This window comes from Anolis sagrei, chromosome 13 (assembly GCF_037176765.1).
Source record: "Anolis sagrei isolate rAnoSag1 chromosome 13, rAnoSag1.mat, whole genome shotgun sequence".
NCBI classification, from domain to species: domain Eukaryota; kingdom Metazoa; phylum Chordata; class Lepidosauria; order Squamata; family Dactyloidae; genus Anolis; species Anolis sagrei.
The window spans coordinates 4,976,266-4,988,666 of NC_090033.1; the positions used below are offsets into that span (position 1 = coordinate 4,976,266).

At 46.6% G+C, this 12,401-nt stretch overlaps 1 protein-coding gene across 1 annotated transcript in view; it reads left to right on the forward strand.

Annotated features, from left to right (window-relative positions):
* The window catches only part of SCNN1D (sodium channel epithelial 1 subunit delta), a 56,657-nt gene that overhangs the window by 26,042 nt on the left and 18,214 nt on the right, over positions 1–12,401 (forward strand). Inside the window, exons 2-4 of the mRNA XM_060759107.2 lie at positions 6,670–7,010; positions 8,507–8,732; positions 12,127–12,320. Coding sequence (XP_060615090.2) covers positions 6,679–7,010; positions 8,507–8,732; positions 12,127–12,320 — 752 coding nt within the window. The 5' untranslated portion in view covers positions 6,670–6,678. The remainder of the gene's footprint in view (positions 1–6,669; positions 7,011–8,506; positions 8,733–12,126; positions 12,321–12,401) is intronic.

Consider the following 12,401-nt stretch of genomic DNA (forward strand, 5'->3'; position numbering starts at 1 on the left):
TTGACAACTGGAAAATAGAGGGAGAAACCGTGGAGGCCGTGACAGACTTTGTATTTCTAGGCGCAAAGATTACTGCAGATGCAGACTGTGGCCAGGAAATCAGAAGACGCTTCCTTCTTGGGAGGAGAGCAATGTCCAGTCTCGATAAAATAGTCAAGAGTAGAGACATCAGACTGGCAACAAAGATCCGCCTAGTCAAAGCCATGGTATTCCCTGTAGTAACCTACGGATGTGAGAGCTGGACCTTAGGGAAGGTTGAGCGAAGGAAGATCGATGCTTTTGAGCTGTGGTGTTGGAGGAAAGTGCTGAGAGTGCCTTGGACTGCGAGAAGATCCAACCAGTCCATCCTCCAGGAAATAAAGCCCGACTGCTCACTGGAGGGAAAGATACTAGAGACAAAGTTGAAGTACTTTGGCCACATCATGAGGAGACAGGAAAGCCTAGAGAAGACAATTATGCTGGGGAAAGTGGAAGGCAAAAGGAAGAGGGGCCGACCAAGGGCAAGATGGATGGATGGCATCCTTGAAGTGACTGGACTGACCTTGAGGGAGCTGGGGGTGGTAACGGCCGACAGGGAGCTCTGGCGTAGGCTGGTCCATGAGGTCACGAAGAGTCGGAGACGACTGAACGAATGAACAACAACACACATATAATATTGATAATATTATAATGTCATACAATACAATACGAATAATACAATATAATAATTGTATATTTCATATTACATGTAATATTACAAATAATGGGGCCTCCTGGTAGAGCAGCGGGTTGAACTGCTGAGCTTGTTGACCGAAAGGTCAGCGGTTCGAATTTGGGGAGCAGGGTGAGCTCCTGTTGTTGGGCCCAGCTTCTGCCAACCTGGCAGTTCAAGAGCATGCAAATGTGAGTGGATCAATAGGTACTGTTTCTGCAGGAGGATGGCTGCGCTCCAGGCAATCATGCTGGCCACATGGCATTGGAGGTGTCTGCGGACAATGCCGGCTCTTAGGCTTAGAAATGGAGATGGGCACCACCCCCAGAGTCGGACACGACTAGACTTGATGTCAGAGGAAACCTTTACCTTTAACTTATTACTATTCATATTGCCATACAGTGAGTATAGCACGATATAGCAATATATAATACTAATATTGTGCTGGGCTAATAATATAATATATAGTATGTACTTATAATATTGATCATAATATTGTAATACAATGGAAACTAGGTAATTTGCGGTTTATATATCTGTGGAATGATGTCTAGGGTGGGAGAAAGAACTCTTGTCCGTTGGAGGCAAGGGTGAATGTTGCTATTGGCCACCTTCATTAGTGTTGAATGGCCTTGCAGCTTCAAAGCCTGGCTGCTTCCTGCCTGGGGAATCCTTTGTTGGGAGGTGCTATCTGGCTATTATTATTATTATTGCTGTGAGTTTTCCGGGATATCTGGATAATGTCCAGAGTGGGAGAAGGAACTCTTGTCTGCTTGGCACAGGTGTGAATGTTGCAATTGGCCATCTTAATTAGCACTGAATAGCCTTTCCACTTCAAAGTCTGGCTGCTTACTGCCTAGGTGAATCCTTTGTTGGGAGGTGTTAGCTAGCCCTGATTGTCTCATGTCTGGAATTTCCCCAGACAGTGAGGTTTATATATTTGTGGATTGTCCAGGGTGGGAGAAAGAACTCTTGTCTGCTTGAGGCATGTCGAATGTTGCAATTAGCCACCCAGATTAGCATTGAATGGCCTTGCAGCTTCAAAGTCTGGCCGGTTGCTGCCTGGGGGAATCCTTTGTTGGGAGGTGTTAGCTGGCCAACATTCACACTTCTTTCTCCCACCCTGGACATCATTCAACAGATATATAAACCAGCCTCAATGCCTGGTTGCTTCCTGCCTGGAGGAATCCTTTGTTGGGAGGTGTTCGCTAGCCAATGGATCCACCCCCAGGCAGCAAGCAGCCAGGCTTTGGAGCTATAAGGCCATTCAATGCTAATCAAGGTGGCCAGTGTCAACATTCAGACTTTTTTATCCCACCCTGGACATCTATATCTGTTGAATGGCCTTGTAGCTCCAAAGCATGGCTGGTTGCTGCCTCAACCAACCTCAATGCCTGGCTGCTTCCTGCCTGGGGAAATCCTTTGTTGGGAGGTGTTAGCTGGCCAATGGATCCACCCCCAGGCAGCAACCAGCCAGGCTTTGGAGCTATAAGGCCATTCAATGCTAATCAAGGTGGCCAGTGTCAACAATCACACTTCTTCCTCCCACCCTAGACATCATTCTACAGATATATAAACCTCACTCGCCTAGTTTCCAACGGACCTCTCAACCTTTGAGGATGCCTGCAATAGATGTGGGCAAAACGTCAGGAGAGAATGCTGCCGGAACATGGCCAGACAGAACTGTATTGATCCATTGAAACTGTATTGACCCATTGAATGTGCGGTGCTAGGAATTGGTTTTCAGTTGCAGATGTTTTCCCCAACCCCTGGGCTGTCTCCTTTGCATTGTAAACACCCTTTTGTAGTTCATTGCTTGGGGGCAAACTACCTGGGCTTTGCCTTGGAAAGGACTCCAAAATACTCCTAATGTTAAGCTTTCAGTCTGCAATCATGTGAACCAGTGGTTCCCAATCTGTGATCCACAGAGCACCAGTCGTGTGCTCTGTGGCTAAAATATGGCCCACAGCCTCGTTGTTACTACACCGTTGCAACAAGAGTGACTCGTCTCTTGAAACCCTCTTATATTGCCAGAGTTTATTAAATACGTGGGTGACTACTGGGTAGCATATGTTCTGTATCACAAACTAGAGCTGATGTGGTCTACCCAATGCAATTTTCTGAATCGGCACCCCAAATAACCAAACTGAATCTAAACTTGACCAAAAACTGATTCGTAACCCTTTTGGTACTAATGTTGGAGAGTGGTCCCTGGTCAAAGTGGTCCTTGGTCAAAGTGGTCCTTGGTCAAAGTGGTCCTTGGTCAAAGTGGTCCCTGGTCAAAGTGGTCCCTAGTCAAATGGTCTCTGGTCAAAGTGGTCTTTGGTCAAAGTGGTCCCTGGTCAAGTGATCCCTGATCAAAGTGGTCTCTGGTCAAAGTGGTCATTGGTCAAGTGGTCCCTGGTCAAGTGGTCCCTAGTCAAGTAGTTCTTGGTGAAAGTGTTCCCTGGTCAAAGTGGTCCCTACTCAACTGGTCCCTGATCAATCTGTATTGCATGGTCAGTGTATACCCATACTTAACGGCATTGAATAGCATTCTATAGGTCTACACTAGTGGTTCCCAACCTTTTTTTTGACCAGGGATCACTTGACCAAAAACCACTTTGACCAGAGACCACTTGACCATGGACACATCGACCAGGTCAAAGTGGTTCGTGGTCAAAGTCCCTGGTCAAAATGGTCCCTGGTCAATCTGTATTGCATGGTCAGTGTATACCCATATTTAATGGCATTGAATGGCATTCTATGGGTCTACGCTAGTGGTTCCCAAACCTTTTTTTGACCAGGGACCACCTGACCAGAAACCATTTTGACCAGAGACTACTTGACCAGGGACCACATTGACCAGGTCAAAGTGATCCCTGGTCAAGTGGTCCCTGGTCAAAGTGGTTCCTAGTCAGTGTGGTTCCTGGTCAAAGTGGTCCCTGGTCAAGCAGTCACTGGTCAAAGTGTTCCCTTGTCAAAGTGGTCCCTGGTCAAAGTGGTCCCTGGTCAAAGTGGTCCCTGGTCACGGTGTCACTGGTCAAAGTGATCCCTGGTCAAAGTGGTCCCTGGTCAAAGTGGTCCCTGGTCAAAGTGGTCCCTGGTCAAGTGGTCCCTGGTCAAAGTGGTCCCTGGTCACGGTGTCACTGGTCAAAGTGATCCCTGGTCAAAGTGGTCCCTGGTCAAAGTGGTCCCTGGTCAAAGTGGTCCCTGGTCAAGTGATCCCTGGTCAAAGTGGTCCCTGGTCACGGTGTCACTGGTCAAAGTGGTCCCTGGTCCAAGTGGTCCCTGGTCAAGTGGTCCCTGTTCAAAGTGGTCCCTGGTCAAAGTGGTCCCTGGTCAAAGTGGTCCCTGGTCAAGTGATCCCTGGTCAAAGTGGTCCCTGGTCACGGTGTCACTGGTCAAAGTGATCCCTGGTCAAGTGGTCCCTGGTCAAAGTGGTTCCTAGTCAGTGTGGTTCCTGGTCAAAGTGGTCCCTGGTCAAGCAGTCACTGGTCAAAGTGTTCCCTTGTCAAAGTGGTCCCTGGTCAAAGTGGTCCCTGGTCACGGTGTCACTGGTCAAAGTGATCCCTGGTCAAAGTGATCCCTGGTCAAAGTGGTCCCTGGTCAAAGTGGTCCCTGGTCAAAGTGGTCCCTGGTCAAGTGGTCCCTGGTCAAAGTGGTCCCTGGTCACGGTGTCACTGGTCAAAGTGATCCCTGGTCAAAGTGGTCCCTGGTCAAAGTGGTCCCTGGTCAAAGTGGTCCCTGGTCAAGTGATCCCTGGTCAAAGTGGTCCCTGGTCACGGTGTCACTGGTCAAAGTGGTCCCTGGTCCAAGTGGTCCCTGGTCAAGTGGTCCCTGGTCAAAGTGGTCCCTGGTCAAGTGGTCCCTAGTCAAGTGGTCCCTGGTTTAAAAAACGGTTTGGGAGCCATAGACTCATAAAATGTCATTCAATGCCATTAAATATGCGTATACACTGACCATACAACAGAGATACAGACAACAGTATAGAGTCAGCCATTCTGTCAAATGGCATTTCAATCAATCCTCTTCCGTGCTCTCTCTGCTCAGCTACCTGTAGTAATAATGTAATGTCACGAAAGGGCTTCCTTTTGCATTTCATCCTTCCTTGAGCACTTGCTGCTTACTCACCTTGTGTTCATATTGTGGTTTTCTTTGCTCCGGGTGAACAAGATCCTTTCCTCTGAATCTTTTGCCTAAGATTAACTGTGATGTGGCTAAACATACATAAAAAATTTTGTTGGGTAGGATTATGAGGTAGCTGGAAGTGGTCATTAAAATGCGTAATCCGGAACAGGTTTATGAGCGAACTGGTTCCATTGAATCCGCTTGTGAAGAAACTGGATCTTACTTCTGCCTAAACATGCTGGCGATTCAGATGTTGTATACATCAGAAGACCTGAGGGGGTCAGAGGGGTCACCAAAGACCATCCGAAAACATATATTTTTGCTGATCAAGGGGAGGGCTGTTTCTGAGACTCCAAGCGAAGAGGGGAGAGCAGGCGTGGTTAGCACATGGCGGAGTGGTGACAAGGGAGAGGAGGCGAGGCTGGAGGGAGGCTCACACCAAAGAGTCCCTTCAAGACTTGGGTTTTCTGTGTGGGAAGTTTGGCACAATGTTATCATTGATGGGGTTCAGAGTGCTCTTTGATTGTAGGTGAACTACAAATCCCTGCAATGACAACTCACCAATGTCAAGGTCTATTTGCCCCGAACTCCACCAGTGTTTACATTTGGGCATATTGAGTATTCGTGCCAAGTTTGGTCCAGATCTATCATTGGTTATGGGAGTTCTGTGTGCCGAGATTGGTTCGATTCCATCATTGGTGGAGTTCAGAATGCTCTTTGATTGTAGGTTGACTATCAATCCCAGCAAAAACAACTCCCATATGTCAGGGTCTGTTTTCCCCAAACTCCACCAGTGTTTACATTTAGGCATATTGAGTATTCATGCCAAGTTTGGCCCAGATCCACCATTGTTTGAATCCGTAGTGCTCTCTGAATGTAGGTGAACTACAACTCCCAAACTCAAAGTCAGTGCCCACCAAACCCTTCCAGTGTTTACTGTTGGTCATGGGAGTTCTGTGTGCCCAGTTTGGTTCAATTCCATCATTGGTGGAGTTCAGAATGCTCTTTGATTGTAGGTTGACTATCAATCCCAGCAAAAACAACTTCCATATGTCAGGGTCTGTTTTCCCCCAAACTCCACCAGTGTTTACATTTGGGCATATTGAGTATTTGTGCAAAATTTGGTCCAGATCCATCATTGTCCACAGTTTTCTCTGGATGTAGGTGAACTATAACTCCCAAACTCAAGGTCAATGCCCACCAAACCCATCCAGTGTTTACTGTTGGTCATGAGAGTTCTGTGTGCCCAGTTTGGTTCAATTCCATCATTGGTGGAGTTCAGAATGCTCTTTGATTGCAGGTTGACTATCAATCCCAGCAATGACAACTCCCAAATGTCAAGGACTGTTTCCCTCGAACTCCACCAGTGTTCACAATAGGGCATATTGAGTATTCGTACCAAGTTTGGTCCAGATCTATCATTGTTTGAGTCCACAGTGCTCTCTGGAAGTAGGTGAACTACAACTCCCAAACTCATGGTCAATGCCCATCAAACCCTTCCAGTATTTTCTGTTGGTCATGGAAGTTCTGAGTGCCAAGTCTGGTTCAATTCCATTATTGGTGGAGTTCAGAATGCTCTTTGATTGTAGGTGAACTATAAATCCCAGCAACAACTACTCCCAAGTTGTAGTTCAGTCCTGCCCCAACCCCACCAGTATTCAAATGTAGATATTGACATGACAATTCATAACAGTCACAAAATGACAGGAAGTAGCAACGAAAACAATGTTATGGTTGAGGGTCACCACAACATGAGGAACTGTATTACGAAGGTTGAGAACCACTGCTCTAGAGTATGCCTGAAATAGTATGCAGAAGGTGAGGAATACATTGTCCATCCTAACACAGAACTCCAAAACTTGTTCTAGGTTTAAAGAATGGCAAACGCAGAAGTGCAAGAGAAAGCCACCGATCTGAAAGAGGAAGATCCGGCCCTCATTGAGTTCTACAGCTCCTTCAAGGACTTGTTTGAGTTCTTCTGCCTCAACACCACCATCCATGGCACCATCCGCCTGGTCTGCTCCAGCCGCAACAAGATGAAGACAGCCTTCTGGGCCCTCCTCTTCCTCGCCAACTTTGGCATGTTGTATTGGCAATTTGCCCTCATCTTCAACCAGTATTGGGGCTATCCCGTCGTCATGTCCCTCTCCGTCCACTCAGAGCCCAAGATGTTCCCTGCGGTCACCATATGCAACTTGAATCCCTACAGGTAAGGATGAGATGGTCCAGAACTTTGTTTTTGAGATCCACCAGGGTGATTTAGATAATGTTTTTGTATCTGGCTATAGGAATATAGCCATGTGCTTCTCCAATGTCTCCCAACTCATCTCCAGATACATAATGGCCATGATTGCAGCTGCTTATTTGAGATAACACTTCTCTAGAAAACTCTAGGTCCTCCTGCCTGATATGACCAACGTCATCTATGGAGAATCTAGGAAGTCCTACAGAAGTGTTCATTCTAGAAATATCTTGGTTCCTCCTATCTGAATCTATGGCCAACTTCATCTATGGAGGACCTAGGAAGTCCTACAGAAGTGTTCATTCTGGAAATCTCTTTGGTCCTCCTGTCTGAACCTATGGCCAACGTCATCTATGGAGGACCCAGGAAGTCCTACAGAAGGGTTCATTCTAGAAATCTCTTCGGTCCTCCTGTCTGAACCTATGGCCAACGTCATCTATGGAGGACCCAGGAAGTCCTACAGAAGGGTTCATTCTAGAAATCTCTTCGGTCCTCCTGTCTGAACCTATCGCCAACGTCATCTATGGAAGACCTAGGAAGTCCTACAGAAGTGTTCATTCTAGAAGTCCCTTCGGTCCTCCTGTTTGAGCCAATGGCTAAGATTATCTATGGAGGACCTAGGACAGTGGTTCTCAACCTGTGGGTCCCCAGACTTTTTTGGCCTTCAACTCCTAGAAATCCTAACAGCTGGTAAACTGGCTGGGATTCTGGGAGTTGTAGGCCAAAACACCTGGGGACTCACAGGTTGAGAACCACTGATGTAGGAAGTCCTACAGAAGTGTTCATTTTAGATATCTTTTTGGTCCTCCTGTCTGAACCTATGGCCAACGTCATATATGGAGGTCCTAGGAAATCCTACAGTAGTGTTCATTTTAGAAATCTTTTTGGTCCTCCTGTCTGAACTTATGTCCAATATCATCTATGGAGGACCTAGGAAGTGCAACAGAAATGTTCATTCTAGAAATCTCTTCGGTCCTCCTGTCTGGTCCTCCTATGGTTAATGTCATCTATGGAGTACCTAGGAAGTCCTACAGAAGTGTTCATTCTGGAAATCTCTTCAGTCCTCCTGTCTGAACCTATGGCCAATGTCATCTATGGAGGACCTAGGAAGTCCTACAGAAGTGTTCTTAATATTTTAACCAAATCTGTGAACAAACAAATCCAGAAAAGTTCACAAATGTGGAGAGCAAGTTGTACGTGAACGTTGCTTCATGCACAAAACTATTTCGATGACCTTCAGGCTATGTCTGCAAGGTATTGATGAAACATTGGTTAATTATGTGTTTAGTCTGGAGTCTCGTCTCAAAATATATCATTATGTACATGTATACTTATTCCTGATTTCCGATTCCCAAGGAAGTTGCTGGTATTCTGCATCCCAGTTGGTTAGCTTGACCCTCACTGGTACCTTTGTGTGTTTCCCAGATGCTCAAATATGTCTCCCACCCCTTCCATCTTCGCAGGGTCAGCACCGTCCGGAAAAACCTGGACGAGTTGGATAAACTGGCACGGATCAGCCTTCAACGTGTGTATGGCTTCAATCTTTCGGATAAATTCCTGGAAGATGATGCCGATGTTGACATAGAGGGCAAGTTGCATGAAGATCCCAGTACCGGCAACAGCTCTGGATTTCAACTGGATTATAGCATCACTCTGTTGCCGACAGATGACAATTTGAGCTTCCGGCTGGTGAGTTGAATAGGAATCAGTCTTTTTTAAATACTAGCTTAGGGACCTGGTGGTGCCCGGGTTATTTGAGAAAGGCATTGCCTGTCTGTGCTCCAAATTTAGTCTAGATCCAATGTCAGCTTGTTCAGTAGGTGCAGGTGAACTATAACTCCCATACGCAAGTCCCATTGTCAATGGTCCATGGTCCTATAAACCGCATCAGGATCGTGGGAGCTCTGTATGCCAAGCTTGGTCTTGATCAGTCATTGGTTTGGGTCACAGTGGTGTCTGAAAGTGAGTAAAGGTACTGTAAGTCCCATTATCCATGGTCCATCATCCCACAAACTGCACCAGGATGTAGAGTGGGTCATGGGGGTTCTGTGTCCCAAGTTTGATCTTGGTCAGTCATTGGTATGGGTCGCAGTGCAGTCAAGTAGTGAGTGAAGATACTGCAAATCCCATTGTCCATGGTTCATCCTCCTCCAAACCACACCAGGATGTAGAGTGGGTCATGGGGGAGGGATCTGTGTGGCAAGTTTGGTCCAGGTCTGTGATTTGTGGGGCCCACAGTGTTCTGTGGGAAGTGAATCATCTGTGGTCCATCCTCCGCCAAACTTAACCAGGGCATGAGGTAGTTCATGGGGGGGGGGGGGGTGCTGTGTGCCAAGTTTAGTCATGATTCGTCATTGGTGGGGGTTGCAGTGGTCTCAGGAAGTGAGTGAAGGTACTGCAAATCCCATCATCCATGGTCCATCCTCCCCCAAACCACACCAGGATGTGAAGTGGATCTTGGGGTCTCTGTTTGCCAAGTTTGGTTGTGATCCGTCATTGGTGAGGGTCGCAGTGGTCTCAGGAAGTGAGTGAAGGTACTGCAAATCCCATCATCCATGGTCCATCCTCCTCCAAACCACACCAGGATGTGAAGTGGATCTTGAGGTCTCTGTTTGCCAAGTTTGGTCGTGATCTATCATTGGTGAGGGTCGCAGTGGTCTCAGGAAATGAGTGAAGGTACTGCAAATCCCATCATCCGTGGTCCATCCTCCCCCTAATTGCACCAGAATGTAAAGTGGGTGACAGGGGCTCTGTGTGCCAAGCTTGATCACAATCCGCCATTGGTGGGGGTCGCAGTGGTTTGTGGGAGCCAAAGCGATTGAAAGTACTGTAAATCCCATCATCCATTGTCCATCCTCCCCTAAACCACACCAGGATGTAAAGTGGGGGTTCTGTGGTCCAGGTCATCTCCAGACAATATGCCCACTGCCCCAATTTTGAGGACTTGTGGTACCAACATGGACAGTCTTTGGAGCCTACCTCCCAGAAGCCAGAACCATAATGTGAACTGGTGAAGGACAATGGGCAATGTCATCCAGAGATTGTCCCCAGGCAAAGCTTTCACTGGTCCAACTCCAGTGAAACTTCAAAAAACAAAACAAAACGCCCATATATGGGGAAAGAGGCATTTACTTGTCCTAAACATGACTCAATCCATCCTGTGGCACCTCTCCCACTATAATTCATGCCTCTCCCACAGTAGCCTCAGCTCAACTGCTCTCTTGTGTCGTGGCTTGAAGAACTGCGGTCATGGCAATCGAAGACAGGGCAAAACCGCTTGGGAAAGATATTAAGAAATGCCCAAATCACATTAAAGATGGCGTATTTTGTCTCATTCCCCATAACTAAAGTCGACATTTGCAGAAACCCTCATCGCTCCCGAGAGCATGATGGAATTGCCTTGGTCGGATCTTATTAAATTGGTACGGCTGCCCAAAGAGGTATACAGTGTTCCCTCACTTATCGCGGGTGGTCTGTTCCAGGACCACCCGCGAAAAGTGAAAATCCACAAAGTAGGGATGCTCTCTCTGTATATATACAGTGTTCCCTCACTTATCAGGGGTGTTACCGCGGGTGTTATGTTCCAGGACCACCCACGAATAGTGAACATCCACGAAGTAGGGATGCTCTCTGTATATATACAGTGTTCCCTCACTTATCAGGGGTGTTACGACCGCCTGTGAAAAGTGAAAATCTGTGAAGTAGGGATGCTATATATACACGCTGTGTGTGTGTGTGTGTGTGTGTAGTGTTCCCTCACTTATCACAGGTGTTATGTTCCAGGACCACCCACGAAAAGTGAAAATCCACAAAGTAGGGATAGTAGGGGTGCTATATATGTGTGTATGTATATGTATATATATATAAACACACACACATACATATATGTATATACACACATACACACACGCGCGCACACAGTGTTCCCTCATTTACCGCAGGTGTTAGTTTCCAGGACCACCCACGAAAAGTGAAAATCCACGAAGTAGGTATAGTAGGGATGCTATGTACATACATACATACATACACACACACATACACATATATATACACACATACACACGCACGCACACACACAGTGTTTTCTCATTTATGGCAGGTGTTATGTTCCAGGACCACCTGTGAAAAGTGAAAATCCACAAAGTAGGGATAGTAGGGATGCTATATACATACATACATACATATATAGCATCCCTACTATATACATACTGCATCTATGGCAAGCATCCTCAGAGGTAGTGAGGTCTGTTGTAACTAGGAAAATGGGTTTATATATCTGTGGAATGACCAGGGTGGGACAAAGAACTCTTGACTGCTGGAGCTAGGTGTGAATGTTTCAACTGACCACCTTGATTAGCATTTGATGGCCTGGCAGTGCCTGGGGCAATCTTTTGTTGAGGGTGGTTAGATGTGCCTGATTGTTTCCTCTCTGTTATTTTGCTGTAGTAATTTTAGAGTTTTTTTAAAAAAAAAATACTGGTAGCCAGTATTTAAAAACTCTGAAACATTCACACCTAGCTCCAACAGACAAGAGTTCTTTGTCCCACCCTGGTCATCTCTTGTCCCATCTCTGCTTTGCTTTGCCATCTCTCTTGATTGGCTGCCTCCCTCCCGAGGGGGAGGGTGAAACCCCCTTCCACACTCCATTATGGCCAGGAGGCAGGATTAGAACACTGCTCTGGGCAACGGCGACCATTCATAAACTGGGAGGCAAAAACCCGCAAAATAGCGAGTCCGCGAAAAGCGAACCGCGAAGTAGCAAGGGAACACTGTATTTGCTTGACGGATGACAAAATGTTAAGTGAGTCGAATACGATAGTAGCCCGATATATGAAACCAGTAGAAGGGATTGCGAAATACAAAAAAATAATAATTAAAACACAAATCAGTGAGTTATTAAAAATGCTCCTCGTTCAAAAATCTTGGGCAAATGACATGGTCACAGCTGAACCGATCTTCACAGATTCACTTCTCTTGGCCAGCTTTTCTATATCTAAGATACATTCAATTACTGAAATTCCCATCGTCCCCAGTTGAGTCCCTTGTCGACCCATTCCTCATCTCGTTTTCTTCCTTCCTTTAGTGTAACGCAACGGGCGGAGACTGCTTCAGGATGACCTACAGCTCCGGAGTAGACGCGGTCAAGGAGTGGTACCGTTTCCACTACATGAACATCATGTCTGAGGTCCCCCACATTACTAATGTTCCCCATAACGAGGACAGCATTGAAGACTTGGTCTACGCTTGCCAGTATGAGGGAAGACCCTGCAAAGGCAGGTAAATGACTAACTCGTGGATGCTGAATCCGCGGATACGGAGGGCTTGTTGTCTCTTGGAAAGTCATACAACTCTATGTAA